Below are 16787 nucleotides of genomic sequence, written 5' to 3'. Positions count from 1 at the left end.
CTCAACTCCACTTTCTTGTCAACTCCACACAGCCCTTCATCCTGCTTTTCATCGGAAGCATCTCTATTTCTTTCCTAAATGTGCTGATTAACTGATTCCACAGATTCACAATCCTGAGAAGTAGTTTCTCCTCAGCTCAAATTTTCAAACAACCATCTCTCACTATATCTATGCCCTCTTGTTTGATGCTGTCCTACTTGGGGCAGCACATGTTCAGCATCCATTTTACTAATCCCATTTAACATGTTGTATACCTCAAAATCAGATGCCCACTCATTCTTCTGAAGCCCAAGCTAATCAACTACTTCTCATACAACAGCCTTTTCATCCCTGGAATCAATCTGGTGAACATCCTCTGAACTACCTCCAGTGCCAAGTAAGGAGATCCAAAACTGGGAATAATACTCCAGGTGTGGTCTCACCAATGCCTTTTATAATTCTGACAATACTACTTTTCTTTTATAATCCAGTCCTTCTGTAATAATTGCCAGGATTCCAGTTACTTTTCTTATTACATGCTGCTCCTGCATACCTACTTCCTGTGATTCAGACAGAAGGATGCCCAGTTCCCTCTGCACTGACACACTTTGAATCTGCCCTTTTTAATAATAATAATAATTTGCCTTTTTATTTTTCTGACCAAATCAGAACCTCGCACTTATCCACATCCCTAAACTTCATCTGCCAGATTCTGGCCCACTCTCCTTGCCAGTCAATATCCATTTGTAAACTCTACTTTCTCACCACAGCCCGTTTTCCTATCTATGTCAGTATCAATGGAGATTTTGCTATGTTACACTCTGTTCGTGTTTGCAGATCATTAATAACAAATATTATATAAATAATCATTAACGAGCATAATGATAGAATATCAGAATCCCTAGTGTGGAAACAGGCCCTTTAGCCTGACAAGTCCACACTGACCCATTCCCCTATAACCCACCTAATCTACACACCCCTGAAAACTACAGGCAATTTAGCATGGCCAATCTACCTAGCATACACATCTTTGGGCTGAGGGGGGGAAACCAGAGCATCTGGGAGGAAACCCACGCAGACACTGACAGAATGTGCAAACTCCACACAGACAGTTGCCAGAGGGTGGAATTGACGCCAGGTCCCCGGCTTTGAGATAGCAGTGCTAACCACTGGGCCACCGTGCTCCCCCTAATCTGTGCTGGGATTTCAGTTTGTCGGTATGTCTCATTTATGCGCTGCCCCCGGAGATATCAGCCAAAATGACAATTTCAGGTTCCATGCATGAAGTTGATGACATGGACCTCTCCAGACTGCCTCTGATTTGTCACACTTCCTGTATGGCATCCAGTACTGCATAAACAATTATTCCAATTAAATATAGGAGGGAGCAAAGCCATAGACTTTGATCCACTCCAAAAGCCACTAAACACTAATTCTATCAATCATTCTCACTGGCCATTGTCTGTTTCAGTTTTAGACACAATTAATCCTTCTATTTAACCCTACAATGAAATTTTGGCCATCACTGAAATTTAAATCCAGCTCAGTAACATCACTCATGTCCTCCCACTAACCACACATTTCCCCTTCTACACTTAACTATTCCAATTCTTTCTGGCAATCTCAAATCTTATACCCTCCATAAATTTCAGCTGATCCAAAAAAAAACCCTGTCTGTCCATATCCTAACTCACATCAAGTCCCAAAGCCCTTATACTTGCTAACCTTCGATGACTCTTGGTCAAGAAGTTTAATTTTAAAATTATCATTTCTGGTCTCATTGATGGCCTCTTCTTTCCTCATCTCTCTGGTTATAAATGCTGGAAGAACTTATTCTCAACTGCCAAGATCTCTGCATTCCTACAATTCAAGTTTCTTGCATATCCCCAATTTAAAATTACTCCTCCACTGGCAACCATTACTTCAACTGCCTAGTCCCCAAATCACAAATTCTCTTTAAACCTTCAGAGATGATGGGAACTGCAGATGCTGGAGAATTTGCGATAACAAAGCGTGGTGCTGGATGAACACAGCAGGCCAAGCAGCATCTTAGGAACACAAAAGCTGTTGTTTCGGGCCTAGACCCTTCTTCAGTCTAGGCCTGAAACATCAGCTTTTGTGCTCCTAAGATGCTGCTTGGCCTGCTGTGTTCATCCAGCACCACGCTTTGTTCTCTTTAAACTGGTCCACCTTCTTAACTCTTACAGCAAAGTGTGCAGTCATCTGATTAATATCCTCCTTATGTGGTCGAATTGTGTTGGACTCAGACACCAAATGCTACATTAAAATCAATATTGCCAGTATTGGTACATCATTTGCAAAACGCTCTATTTAAACACACTGTTATTTTATGATTTGCTAATGAACTACGGAACAGAGTAAATAATAACAGAAATCATAGAGCCATCCCACCTTCTAGATGAAGCAGTTCTTGTGAATCTGGTTGACCATCTGTGGGGTTAGCACTCTGCAACATCTGTAATAGTTGATCCATCTTTTCCTATTGAAATTAATAAAACACTGTAGTACCAGAGAAAATAATGGAACTTGAGACAGACAAAAGCCCATCCACCATACACAGTACCAAAATAGGTCAGCAAGTAAACTGCAGCTAAACCATCACTTTGAAAATTTCTAGGTTAAAGAATAATGTATTTGGATTGAGAGCATACAAGCATCACACCATTACTGAAAAGAGCGTGAGTGAAAGAGTGAGGCAAACAAACTTAACTATAGACCTGTCCATGTATTAATTCTAGGAAATTTGCTGAAGTTTAATCAGAGATAACAAGATTTACCTCTTGATTAGGTTAATTGAATAACCAGTGCAAAAGAATACACTAAATGAGAAGGGTCGACTGTGGATAATCTGTTTGAATTTCCTTTTTTTTTGAGAAGTCACTAACACAAAGGTTAAGGAATGACTAGGACAAGGTCTTCACAGATTTCCAGAAGATTTGGTAAGATTCAAAGCAGGAGATTATGAGTAAGAGTTAAGAGAATGCGATGCATCCTTTATGAAATGATTTATTGAGAGAAGAGACAAAGCTTGTGGATTAAGTGTTCATTGACAAATTGTGATAAGAAATTCTCCCCAGTATTTTTCACAGAGAACAGATCAGTCAAACATCAAAGTGCACAGATGACAATTAGTCTTGAGATACAGCAGCATCTGTCAAAGGAAGTTACAAAAACACATGTACTAAGGGATGTACTAAGGGATGAACAAAATGATCACAGACGAAATTCCACATGGAAAAGCATGAAGTCACCCAACTTGAATCACAGACAAGTTTTCTTAACAGTGAAATATTAGAAAGATCAAGAATACTTAATTGTATATCTACACAATCATTAAAAGCTGACCCAAAGGCAAAGAAAACAAGCGAAATAACTAATGAAAAATCAGGCATTATCTGACGGTGCTTGGAATGGAAAAGTGAGAAAGTAACATTTCAGCTACACAGCATTTGTCAGATCCAAGCTGCATCAGTTTTGCGTATATAGTTCCTGAGGATAGCTAATGTCCTTGGCAAGGAAACAGATCAGATTCACTAAAATTAATCAGGGCTTACAGGGTTAACAGATTGCATAATTTCCCCAAATATTCTGATAACAGACTTAAGAGTTCATCCAAATTCAATACTAAAAATGATGAGAAATACAAAAGTGAATATAGATAAACTATTTCCTCTGTAATCCAGAGCAAGATACTAACACCTTAAAAACTGAGGTCAAATACTTTGTGGTTAAGTTGGAAATATCAAACAAAAGGACAGAAAAACCAAAGCCCTAAAATGGCTACACGATGCTTATTTCAAAATCAACTTATATCACAGATAACAGTTGAAGCTAAATAAGTTATTTTGAATAAGTGATATAAAAAATAGAAAGAACGAAGTACACTGATCATTAGATTAGGGTATTTGTACTATCAAGGTTCAATGGTTAACAGTCATTAGAGAGTTTGCTTGTTGTAGTTTGAAATGTGGCATTACAGTATTCTTGACTACTATCATTTTACGTCTCAACTCAGTAAACGGTTTTAAAATTTCATACAGATAGCTCCTGTGAAACAGCAGTAACTGCGAAATCTTTGTCATTCCAAGTAGTAAAACCACAAATCTGCAGCAATACTATGAAGGAAGTGCACCAACTGCATCTGTTCTCAAGGTGTGATAAGACCGCAATCACGTTAAGTCAAAAGAAAAATCAGAGTTACTGTGGTGATTAGTCAAAAATGACTTTGCAAGCCTTCAGTGAATGAGTTAAAGGACTTTACATTGTTACTTTGTAACATCATTTGACCACACTGATGTCCTATATTCCAATATATTTGCAGTGACAGCCGACCTAGAGGAAATGGGTTGCAGCAGTTGAGAAGGCAGCTCATTACCACTTTCTCAAGGGAAGGAGCTAAGGTGGTTAAGGCAATAAGTGAGTGAATTTTTTTTTAAAAAGTTGAATAAATGAAATGAAAACGATTACACAATCATTGCTGGAGCGGTAATGATATTTCAGCTCCTGAAAACACATGCAGATGGCTTCAGCTCATTTTACAGCAGAATGAATAGGCACATCCCATTTTAGATCTCTGTGGATAAATACACTCAACAGTTTGATGGTGTTATGACATTGGATTAGGATGTCATTCGGTTACAAATTACGAAGGGCCCAGTTGTGTTAAGCAAGGCAGACATCAATAATGATACATCTACTGCGATCAAGATATATTACGTTCTGTACAACCTGTTTTAAATTTGCTCACAAATTCAAGGTGAGACTCAACTCAATGCTACATTTCAAACAATGGTCAGCATATTTAAAAAGAGACAAAATGTTACTTCTCAGCAGTCACACCTACACGATATTTAGTTATTTGTTGTGTAATCATTTAACCGTATGTGGACATGCAGCATCAGCATTTCACAAAAATTACTTCAACAGTACACAGCCTATGGTATGACCTTTATAAATCAACCTTGACATGCATAGTGCATTACAAAACTACAGTTGAACAGTGATAGTAGGAACTGCAGATGCTGGAGAATCTGAGATAACAAGGCGTAGAGCTGGATGAATACAGCAGGCCAAGCAGCAAAGGTGCAGGAAGGCTGACAGTTTGGGCCTAGACCCGTCTTCAGAAAATGTGAAGGATGATCTAGGCCTGAAAATTCAGCCTTCCTGCTCCCCTGATGCTGCTTGGCCTGCTGTGTTCATCCAATTCGACACCTTGTTATCTACAGTTGAACAGTGTTTTGTTTTAAATAGCCACCTGTTATATTGTTAGTGAAAAGAGCTTAAATTTAGCAGAGTATCTGTAAAATGTTTATTGCCTGAAGGCATCTTGTAAACCTGCTAAAAAGGATGCTAGGTGCCACCAGATCTTGAAGGGATTTGTATTATTTGCTCAGACCGGCTTGGAGGGCAGAGAAAAACAGATATAATTATCTTGGTCTTGCTGTCAGACAGACACTTCTAAAGCAGCAGGGATATATAACAGTCTTTATAAGTCCAGTTCATACTGTTTCAACTGCACCTTCTTGCCTTGTGCATAGAGGCACTTATGTGAGAATATCTGATGACCAGGCGTACATGAAAGAAAACCTTCTTCCCCTTAATTAGTTACATGAAGGAGCCTCTGCAATCTTGTCTGCACTTGGATTGTTAGAGAAGGTTGCTGTAAAGTCTTCCTCAATGCTAAGGAAGTCCACACCTGACTGGTGCTGTTTGTTTTGCAGGATTTTAGTTTCAGAACCTTGGGAAAATCTAGATCTTGTTAATAATTCCATATGATCCAGAAATCGGGATTCCTTATAATACAGCACTCCCTCACTATTGCAATGAAGTCAAGCCTAAAATGGACCTTGAATGTACAACTTCAGACTGAGGAAAGAATACTAAGACTAAACCTAAGTGAGGCCTGACTCTATGCTGCAGTTAATTTAGCTTTGTTTTAGTTTTGAACTCTTTGAATTTTAATAACTAAACAACAGGGATTGGAGATTCTGTTTGAATTTTTATGCTTATGCCCTAGTGGAAATTAGCTTTTTTACATCTATTTAATCATTCCTTCTCATAGAAACACATGAAATAGGAGCAGAGATAGACTATTTGACCCCTAGTGCCTGCGCGATCATTCAATAAGATCATGGCTGATCCATCTGTATTTCAAATCCCACATTCCTATCTGCTGTGATAACCCTCCATTCCCCTCCCTAACAAGAATCTAACTAGTTCTGCCTTAAAGATATTCAAATGACCGTACTTCCACCAACTTCTGAGGCAGAGATTGCCAAAGTCACACAAACCTCACCAAAAAAAGTTCTAATTTCTATCCTGAAAGGGCAGTCCCTAAATTCTAAAAAACAGTGCCCTTAGTTCTGGGCTGATCCACAAGAGGTACTATTCTTTCCACATCCACCTTGTCAAGGCCATTCAAAACCTTATACATATCAATCACCCGCACTATCCTAGATTTCAGTGGAAACAAGCCTGGCTTGTCAAACCTATCTTTATTAGAAAAACTCTCTCATTCCAGGTCTCAAGTAAACCTCCTCTGAACTGCCTTTCTAATTTTAAATGCAAGAGCGATTTAAACAACTTTTACACTGTGCTTTAATTGCCCAATAACTGAATCTAAGCAGCAGTTAACTATTCCTTTATTTTCACCTCGCTTTGTTTTGTGAACTAGAACCAGCATATATCCTCCTTCCTTGTTGAACTACAGCATGTCAAATTATGCTAGAGCTCAGGCATTCTACATGCTGCAAGACTGACAAGATTGTTAAGAAGGAATGAGACAGTTTACGGAGCCGAACGGACATATCAAGTGTGCAGGAGATACTTCAACAATTTCCAAACTTGTAAGTAGATAAGCAGAGCAAAATATTAAAGACAATTAAATTTAGTACTTCCAACATGTCCTAAAACAAACATTGCAAGAATCTCCATCTAAATTGAAACATTCAATTAATTCTGGCACAACTGTCTAAAGGAGCATTCTGTTATGACCCACAAGATTTTTTTTTTTTCAGTACAAGGATTACGCATATCTACAATCAAAATCAGAACTGGGTACAAAATTTACAGTTCAAGTTCTGCTGACGTCATGGTTAGTTCAACTTTGGTTTACGTCACAGTAGGAAACAAGCAAATCACCTTCTAAGCTCTGCACGGCATTCATTTTTCTAAACAACAGGACATCACTTACAGCTTTTGTTTTGATTTTGCCAACTGAACAATTTCCACAGTTCTCCAATCCAGCCAGATAGCTGTGTATCTTATGCTTGCTGATCCCAGATTTTAATTGCTCTCAACGGGGAGATGTGTCTTCAACTGATGAAGGTTTAAGATTTGCTATTAACCTCAACACTTGTCTGAGCCTCTCCACTTCTCCATCCTCCCTCAAGATGCTCCTTAAGACCTACCTCTCTCAAGATGCTGTTTTGAAAGGTCTTTCCTATGCATATCTCGAACAGACAGATAAACAGACACACAAATACAAGTGGCTGCAGTTTTGCATGAATATCATCAATATTATAGTTAAGAATAGCGTACACTTACTTCTTCAACATAAACAGGTTCAAGTTCTGGTTCCAGCGTCTCAATTTGAACCTCATCACTAAATTGTACAGTTTTCTTTTCAATTTTCACTGTGAAGAATACATCATCCTTTAGTAACAGCCAAAATAAATAATTATGTAAAACATACTGTTAAACTCCACAGTTGTGTTTAACTAAAGGAGAGCATACTTTCAGGTGCAGATCTTATTAACGGAAGAAATTTATCAATACTATTTTGCAGAATTATTGGTAATGCTAAATTTTAGAACATTTTTATATTCGATAAGCAACTATAAACGCACTAACTAATACATTTTCATTACTCACATAACTCTGGTTCTGCTGTTAGGTCTGCAGTCACAAAATTTGATGGAAACAATCCAATCCCTTGATATGTTTCACCTTTCCACCAATTTGGATCACTATTAACAATGAGTGAAGGGTTATATAATTTGGTGTCATGATATTTCAAAACACAACTGTTTTAAATCGGTATTTTAATGCACTCTTCTGTTTCATTTACTTACTGACTTTTTTGTGCATGCTCCAATTTATATAAATTTGCTAACCAAACTTTAATTGCATTTAATTTCTAGGAGGCTATATTACAAGTTAACGTGTTTTTAAGACTGGTTCACTCAGAATAGTCCTTCCCGATTCATTTCCATTTACCTGTCATCTAATATAGTAATAATCTCTCCAGCTTTAAAGGTGAGCTCATTATCTTCTGCAGCTTCAAAGTCATAGATGGCTCGCACCTTGCGTCCTTCAGGTTTACTAGTCACAACACTTGGAGAGCATGGATACAAATTAGAGACTGCAGTCTGTTGCTGTCTCTGTTCTTTCAATGACAATTCAATGGCTAAAAATAAACAAAGCAAATGACAGTGAGTGTTAAAAAGTTAGAAACATTCTATTCACCATAACTTACTGATTATGTGGAGAAAATCTTTACCACGTCTCTGCAAAAATGTAAAACTTTCAATTTAGACACTTTGTTCTTGTGTTCAGCCTACAAGTGGCAATAGTAAGTAACACTGCATAAGTGTTTCGTAGGCGTGCAGGTTAGTGATGAACCTGATAATTACCACAAAATGAAAGGAGTATGTAAATATCATATTGCACCAAGGAATTGTACAAGAGTAGGGAAACCTGATATTAAGACAAAATGTAAAAAAAAACTCTGTATCCGAATGCACATAGATTTTGGAATAAAATTAATAAGTTAACCGCACATTTGGAGATACAAGATCTTTCAGTGTAAAGCAAGGATATCAAATCCTTTTGGTAATGGAGTTTTAATGCTGCAGGTAATAAATAATGCTAAGTTTTTTTTTAAATCTTTAGTGACCATTCTTTCTTGCTGATATTAGCACACACAGGGTTCTAATGAGACATTCTTTGAAGAAGCAAAGAACGCACTATGGTCTACTAGCAAAGGGCATTTTAGGAAAATGCAAAGGAGATGCAAACTTTAACCTGAAAGTGGTGTTTGGGGATACTGATAGGCATTAATTAGTTGATCCCCATGAAAACAGTGCTGAAATGCACACTGGGACAAGGAGCAATTCAAGTCGAGGTTTTTTTTTGGGGGGGGTGGGGAAGAGAAGAGAAGTGGAGAACAAGTCATAATTAGAGATAGTATTGTTAGGAAAATAGGCACTATTCTCTGTAGCCTGGAACAAGAATACTGAAAGCTGTGCTGCCTATGTGGTACCAGGGTTCAGGATATCTCACCTTAGCTGCAGAAGAACCTAGGTGAAATGATACAGGTAGGTACCAAAAATACATATTGAATAAGAAAAGAAGTTTTGCTGAGGGCATATGAGTAGCTCAGTAGTAAAATTAACAAGCAGCACCAAAGGATCCGGATTACTAACTGAGCTGTGAGCTAAATGGCACAGCAACAATACAAGATAACTATGTCTCAAAAAGTGGGTGAATTGGGTTTAAATTCATGGGATAATGGTACCAGTACTGGGGAAAGAGGGAGCTATTCCAATGGGATGGAGTCCACTTGAACAATGCTGTGATTAGAGTCCTGGCGAACAGCTTTCTCTCTCAGACAGCACAGGCTGCCAAGCTTCAGGACAGTGAATTCTGGAACCAAAAGTGGAAGTTGCAACTGGTGCGGTGAGAAACAGTAAAGTGGCTACACATGTGCCACTTAGAAGGACCATTGCTGCTTAATCCTACATCTACAGTAATCAAGGATTTAAACAGAATGTTGGTGGTGGTTGTGGCAGGGTGGTTCAGCTGCATGGAAATTTTTTTTTAATCTGTATGGACAAAGGTAGGCGTGCAGGTTAGTGATGAACCTGATAATTACCACAAAATGAAAGGAGTATGTAAATATCATATTGCACCAAGGAATTGTACAAGAGTAGGGAAACCTGATATCAAGACAAAATGTAAAAAAAAAAAACTGTATCTGAATGCACAAAGATTTTGGAATAAAATTAATAAGTTAACCGCACTAATAGATACAGATAGGAATGATCAGTGACGATCACTGAGACGTGCCATGAAATTCACAAGAGGCAGCATGCTTTAGCAGAGTATTGAGGCCATGTCTGTGCTTCCAATCTCTTCTGGAGCCACGGTGTCAATTATAGAAGGCAATATCTGCTGACCCAAGCGGCCTCAATCGCCTGCATAGCAAAAGCATCCAGAGCAACATGTGCCACAAAACCACACCCAATACCACACATCCAGCATGAAAACATGGTGTGCTGTTTCGTCTCATTGTGTTGTGCCTTTATGCTGAAAATGATTGGGAACCATGACCTTAGAGAAAAATGGGAGTTAATAGAGGGGATCACAAAAATGGCAGAGACACTAAATCAATATTTTCCCTCAGTTTTCACAGTGGAGGACACTGAAACATCCCTGCATTAACAGGTAATGGCAAATTACTGAAAAGGAAGAACTTAAGACAACTGCCATCACTAGGGAAAACACACTGACCATAAGATTAAAGGCAGACAAATCCCCACAATCTGACGGCCTGATATACACCCTAGGATTATAAAAGGAAGTGGCCGCGAAGATGCATTACTTAGAATCCGGGAAACTTTGGAATATTATGTAAAGGATCCAGTGGATTGGAAGAATGCTGAAGTAAAGCTTTTATTCACAAGGGAGGGAGAAAGTAGGAAAATAGACGAGTCAATTTAACATCTGTCATTGGGTTGTATAATGAGAGCATTGTCTGTTCTAACCTTTGCATTAACGCTTTTGATATTAGGGATCCCATTGATGTTCCATTGATTTGTTTGAATCTTCAGTTGTTGAAATTGAAGTGGGTTGACAGGCACAGATCCAGTAGTTTCAGGGTGCTGTTCTTGTCGATGCCATTGGCGTCATGGGGTACCTGCTTTCCTGATTGGTCCAGCAGTGTGGCAACTGTCTCTTTGGTTAGGTTGTTTATTGATGTAACAGCACTGTTCACAATCGACAGATATATCATTACCTCTTCCTCTTCTATTCTCTTGTCCTTGATGGTCAGGAATTCTTGGAGGTGTGGAAACAATGCATCCAATTCACAAAAGACAGAACAATAACAGACTACCCTTCCTAGACATGAACGGCAGAACGCAAGAATAACAGGGAAATCCAGAATAGCCTATTCAGAAAGGCCACCCATACAGACCAGATACGTAATTACTCCAGCAACCACTCCAACCCCATAAACAGAGCTGCATCAGGGCATTATTCAAACAGGCCATATACAAAAAAAAAGAATGGATACCCAAAAAGCACAATCCACTGTTACCTCCATGGCAGGCCACAAAAAGACGACACAACACGGCCAGACAGACTAATCACCCTACCGTACAGAGATAACCACAAGACTACTCAGACGCCCAGATATCAGGGTAGCCCTCAAACCAACAACAACCCTGCAACAGCCACTGATGAACGTGAAGGATCTCATACACATAACCAATAAAACCAACGTAATATACAAACTATCATGCAATGACAGAGAAACACTACATAGGCCAAACTAGAAGCAAACTGACAACAAAGAGATATACAAGCCACCAAGAGGTACAACCAATTCTCACTGGTCTCAATACAAACTGTAAATAAGGACACAAATTTCACTGGGAGAACACATCCATAATAGCACATCCAAACAGACATGCTGGGGACATCCTGGAGGCCTGGCATTTCAACCAGAACTCCATCAACAAACATACTGAACTGGATCTGATATACAAACCTCAGAAACAGAAACAGAAGTGATGCCAACCACTCCAGCAAACCAAGGCACATAAATAATAAGCAGGGCAGAACACCAACAACTGACTGGAGGTGCACTGACGATGTTACCTAGCAGGGTGACGAAACATATGCAATCAAACACCCTGGCTCGGCGAGCAAGTCTACAGCCTCATCTACAACCCGAGCTACAAATCTTCAATCTCGATTAAAGACATAGTTGTAAGTATAGAATGTCTATAACCAAATTCACAGATGACACTAAAGTAGGTGGGAAAGCTAGTTGCAATGGAGGATTAAGACATTCACAAATAGATGTGGACAAGATAGCTGAATGGGCCAAAAGTTGGCAGTTTTAAGTTGGTAAAAGCGAAGTTATCCATTCTAGTCAGAAGAACAAAAAAGCAAAATTATCTAAAGTGAACTTCAAGATTTGGTGAGCTTCTGTATGGGTCATGGAAAGCTAGCATGCAGATACAGCAGTTAATAAGGAAGGCAAATGGAAGTTTGGCATTTATTGCTAAAGGAATGCAATATAAAAGTAGGGGAATGTTGTTGCAATTGGACAAGGCACTGGGGAGAAAAATCATTGGAGTACCGTGTACAGTTTTGGTGCTATTACTTGATTAGGAATATAATTGCATTACAAGCAGTTCAGACAAAGTTCATAGATAAATTTCAGAAACAAAAGGCTTGTCTTATCAGGGGAGTTTGAGCCATTTAGGACTATACTCATTAGTCTTTAAAAGGATGCGAGCAGATCTAATTGAAGAATTTAAGATGCTGAAGGGGATTGACAAAGTTGACTTGGAACCGATATTTCCTCCTGTGAGGCAATCTACATTGCGAGTCATTGTTTTAAATCTGCCTCCTTTTAGGTTAAAACTGAGATAAGGAAGAATGATTTCTCTCAAAGGGTAGTGAATGTGTGGAATTCATTACCCCGCGGTGCAGTGGATATTCGGACGCTGAATAAATTTGAGGAGATAGAAGATTTTTAAATTAGTAATTGGTCAAAAGGGGAATGGGCAGGAAAGTGGAGTGGAAACTGTGATGAGATCAGCCATGGTTGAATTAAATGATGAGCAGGTTCAAGGGGGTGAACTGCCTACTCCTGCTCTTAGTTATGTTCTTACATCACATAGTTGAATAGGAATACATCACTGTAGTTTTCAGATGGGGTGGGGTCAGTCCATTAAATTTAATTCAAGCATCTTTAAACGTCAACTTCTTAAATGTACACAAATCGGGCTTGAAATTATAACTATGAATCATTCTACAAATCTCTGAAAAGAAATTTAACAGCTATACCTATGTGGTTATGAAATCAGCCCACCAATTCATAAGCCACAAGGCTAAATCACCACCATTATAGTGTCTAAATACATTGAAAAGGAGCATCTTTTATGTGAGAGATAATGGGAACTGCAGATGCTGGAGATTCCAAGATAATAAAATGTGAGGCTGGATGAACACAGCAGGCCAAGCAGCATCTCAGGAGCACAAAAGCTGACGTTTCGGGCCTAGACCCTTCATCAGAGAGGGGGATGGGGGGAGGGAACTGGAATAAATAGGGAGAGAGGGGGAGGCGGACCGAAGATGGAGAGCAAAGAAGATAGGTGGAGAGGGTGTAGGTGGGGAGGTAGGGAGGGGATAGGTCAGTCCAGGGAAGACGGACAGGTCAAGGAGGTGGGATGAGGTTAGTAGGTAGCTGGGGGTGCGGCTGGGGGTGGGAGGAAGGGATGGGTGAGAGGAAGAACCGGTTAGGGAGGCAGAGACAGGTTGGACTGGTTTTGGGATGCAGTGGGTGGGGGGGAAGAGCTGGGCTGGTTGTGTGGTGCAGTGGGGGGAGGGGATGAACTGGGCTGGTTTAGGGATGCAGTGGGGGAAGGGGAGATTTTGAAACTGGTGAAGTCCACATTGATACCATATGGCTGCAGGGTTCCCAGGCGGAATATGAGTTGCTGTTCCTGCAACCTTCGGGTGGCATCATTGTGGCAGTGCAGGAGGCCCATGATGGACATGTCATCAAGAGAATGGGAGGGGGAGTGGAAATGGTTTGCGACTGGGAGGTGCAGTTGTTTGTTGCGAACTGAGCGGAGGTGTTCTGCAAAGCGGTCCCCAAGCCTCCGCTTGGTTTCCCCAATGTAGAGAAAGCCGCACCGGGTACAGTGGATGCAGTATACCACATTGGCAGATGTGCAGGTGAAGTCCGTCTTCCCTGGACTGACCTATCCCCTCCCTACCTCCCCACCTACACCCTCTCCACCTATCTTCTTTGCTCTCCATCTTCGGTCCGCCTCCCCCTCTCTCCCTATTTATTCCAGTTCCCTCCCCCCATCCCCCTCTCTGATGAAGGGTCTAGGCCCGAAACGTCAGCTTTTGTGCTCCTGAGATGCTGCTTGGCCTGCTGTGTTCATCCAGCCTCACATTTTAGCATCTTTTATGTTCCATCTTCCACATACTGCTCACTGTAAGTGCACATATTAGATTCATTAGCAAGTCTGCAGAGTGACTCACCTCCTGACTTCCAAAGCCTATCATTTTCAAGGCTCATGTCAGGAGTGTGATGGAATACTCCCCACCTGCCAAGATGGGTGCAGCCCCAACAACGTTCAAGAAGCTTGACAGCAACAAGGACAAAGCAGCCCACTTGATTGGCACCACATCCGCAAACATCCACTCCCTCCACCACCAATACTTAGGAGCAGCAGTGTATACTACCTACAAGGTGCAGTGCAGAAATTCACCAAAGATCCAGAGACAGCAATTTACAAATCCAGTACCACTTCTAGTTAGAAAGACAACAAAAGCAGATTCATGGAGCACCACTACCTCTAAGTTCCCCTTGAAGCTTTTTGCCGTCCTCACTTGGAAATACTTTGTAAATTTTTTCACTGTCATTGGGTCAAAATCCTGGAATTGCTTCCCTAACAGGCATTGTGGATCAATCTACAACGTGCACTAGAGCAGTTCAAGAAGGCAACTCCCCACTACCTTCTCAAGAAGAACGAGGGACAAGAAACAAATGCTGGCCAGCCCGCCAGCGATGCCCAAGTCCCACAAATTACATTTTTAAAAATGTAACTGCTCAAGAAATCTATCTTGTAGTTTCCATCATAAGCCTCAATTTATTCTTCTGACTACCAAAGTGGTCATATAGCAGCAATATTCCAATAAGCTGAGAACTAACAAGACTCTAGAGTTTCTAAACAAACCCAGACATTGACATTCTGCCTGGATGACTGCAGCTACAAGATTGAAGAAGCTTAATACAGTGTGATACATCAAGTCCACAGCAGACGCTATCTTCTAAGCACTCATCGCTGGAACATCTAGATAATAAGGTTATCTATGTCAGGCTTCTACTTATTCACTACAGCTCCACTTTCAACACTATAATCCAAACCAAAATAATTAACCTCCAAACTTCAAGAATTAGGTCTCTGCTCTGCCATCTGCAACTGGATCCTCAACTTCTTAATCTAGAGACTGTAGTGAGGATAGACAACAATGCCTCCTCCATTACAATCCTCAATACCAGCGTACTCAGCTCCTTACTCTCCTCCCTCTACACTTAGGACTGTGTGGCCACATTTCTTCTGTATTCCATCTACAAGTTCACTGATGACATAACCTTTGTAGGCCCAATATCAAAAAGTCATGAGGCAGAATCCAAGAAAGAGATTTAGTGCTTGGTGACATGGTGTAGAGAGAACAAACTCTCCCTTGGCATCAGCAAAACTAAAGAGCTTCCTAAAGTCGACGATCAGCAAGGAGAGCATGCCCCTATCAAATCAATGAAGCTGAGGTGGAGATGTTCAACAGTGTCATGTTCCGAGGCAAGAGGTAGCTAAATCAGGTGGCCTGGAAAGATTCAAGAAGGCACCATTGCTTCCTCTAAAGCAAATGCAGATAGGCCATAAATAATTGCCTCATCACTGACAACGCAGAAACTTTTAACATGTTAAATAATTATTTCAGTGTGCAATTGATGAACTTACAGAATATGCAACCCAATCAGACAATGGAAGCAGGTTAGATTTATTTCTTTTAATGAAAGAATACATAGAAGCAATTTGTTGTATGAAATAGGTTAGGTGCAGTTGCTTGGAACAAATAGGTGACCAATGTATTGGAACAGTGTCAGTCTTGGTTCACTTGGAAGCCTATTCACTCAAGTTCCAAGTTGCACTCCAGAGATCCGAGCAGAAATCTAGACTGATGTTCAAATTGAGAACTAAAGGAAGGGTAGATTCTTTTGAATGAGATATTAAACCCTATCTGTCCCCTCAGGTATACAGCTTCCTTACTGTTAAGTTGTGTCCTAGCATCATTTATCTCTGACATCCTAGACAATATTTACTCCTTTCTTGGGGAGGCAACGGCACAGTGGTATTATCACTAGACTGTTAATTCAGAGATCCAGAAAAAAATGCTGAGGACCCAGGTTCAAATCCCAACACAGCAGATGGTGGAATTCGAATTCAAATTCAAATTCAATAAGATATCTGGAATTAAGAATTTAATGACGACAATGAATCCACTGCTGATTGTCAGGAGTAAACCCACCCGGCTCACTTTGTGGAAGAAAGCAGTCATCCTTACCTGATCTGGCCGACATGTGATTCCAGACCCACAGCCATGTGGTTGACTCTGAACTGCCCTCTGGGCAATTAAGGATGGGCAATAAATGCTGCCTAGCCAGTGAAGTCCTCATCCCATTTGTGAATAATAATTTTTTTTTAAAAAATTATCAAAAAAATCAACGTATGTTGTCATCTTCACATTGCTGTTGTGGGAGTTATGATCAAGCAAGCTGCTGGGCTTCTGACAATGGTTACACTTTACAAGTAAATCTGTTGTTTGCAAAGTGCGTTGTGCCATCCTGAGGCTGTGAAAATTTACATACGTTTTTATGGATGCCAAAACATTCCACCATGGCCTGGAATCTCTCCCTTCATATATAGGGCTCATTTACACAATGGTAAAGATTGGTTGCCATGTCAAGTTAA

General features: G+C 40.2%; 1 protein-coding gene across 2 annotated transcripts in view; it reads right to left on the bottom strand.

The window, feature by feature from the left end:
* The window catches only part of LOC125460319 (signal transducing adapter molecule 1), a 65662-nt gene that overhangs the window by 10050 nt on the left and 38825 nt on the right, over positions 1-16787 (bottom strand). For both annotated transcript variants that reach the window (XM_048547686.2, XM_048547677.2), the window contains 4 exons: positions 8218-8407; positions 7873-7967; positions 7546-7634; positions 2392-2479 (listed from right to left, as the gene is read on the bottom strand). In XM_048547686.2, coding sequence (XP_048403643.2) covers positions 2392-2479; positions 7546-7634; positions 7873-7967; positions 8218-8407 — 462 coding nt within the window. The remainder of the gene's footprint in view (positions 1-2391; positions 2480-7545; positions 7635-7872; positions 7968-8217; positions 8408-16787) is intronic.

The sequence above is a fragment of the Stegostoma tigrinum genome, chromosome 2 (genome assembly GCF_030684315.1).
Source record: "Stegostoma tigrinum isolate sSteTig4 chromosome 2, sSteTig4.hap1, whole genome shotgun sequence".
Classification (NCBI taxonomy): Eukaryota; Metazoa; Chordata; class Chondrichthyes; order Orectolobiformes; family Stegostomatidae; genus Stegostoma; species Stegostoma tigrinum.
The sequence above is the reverse complement of the archived record's forward strand: the minus strand, read 5'-3'. Positions and strand labels throughout refer to the sequence as shown.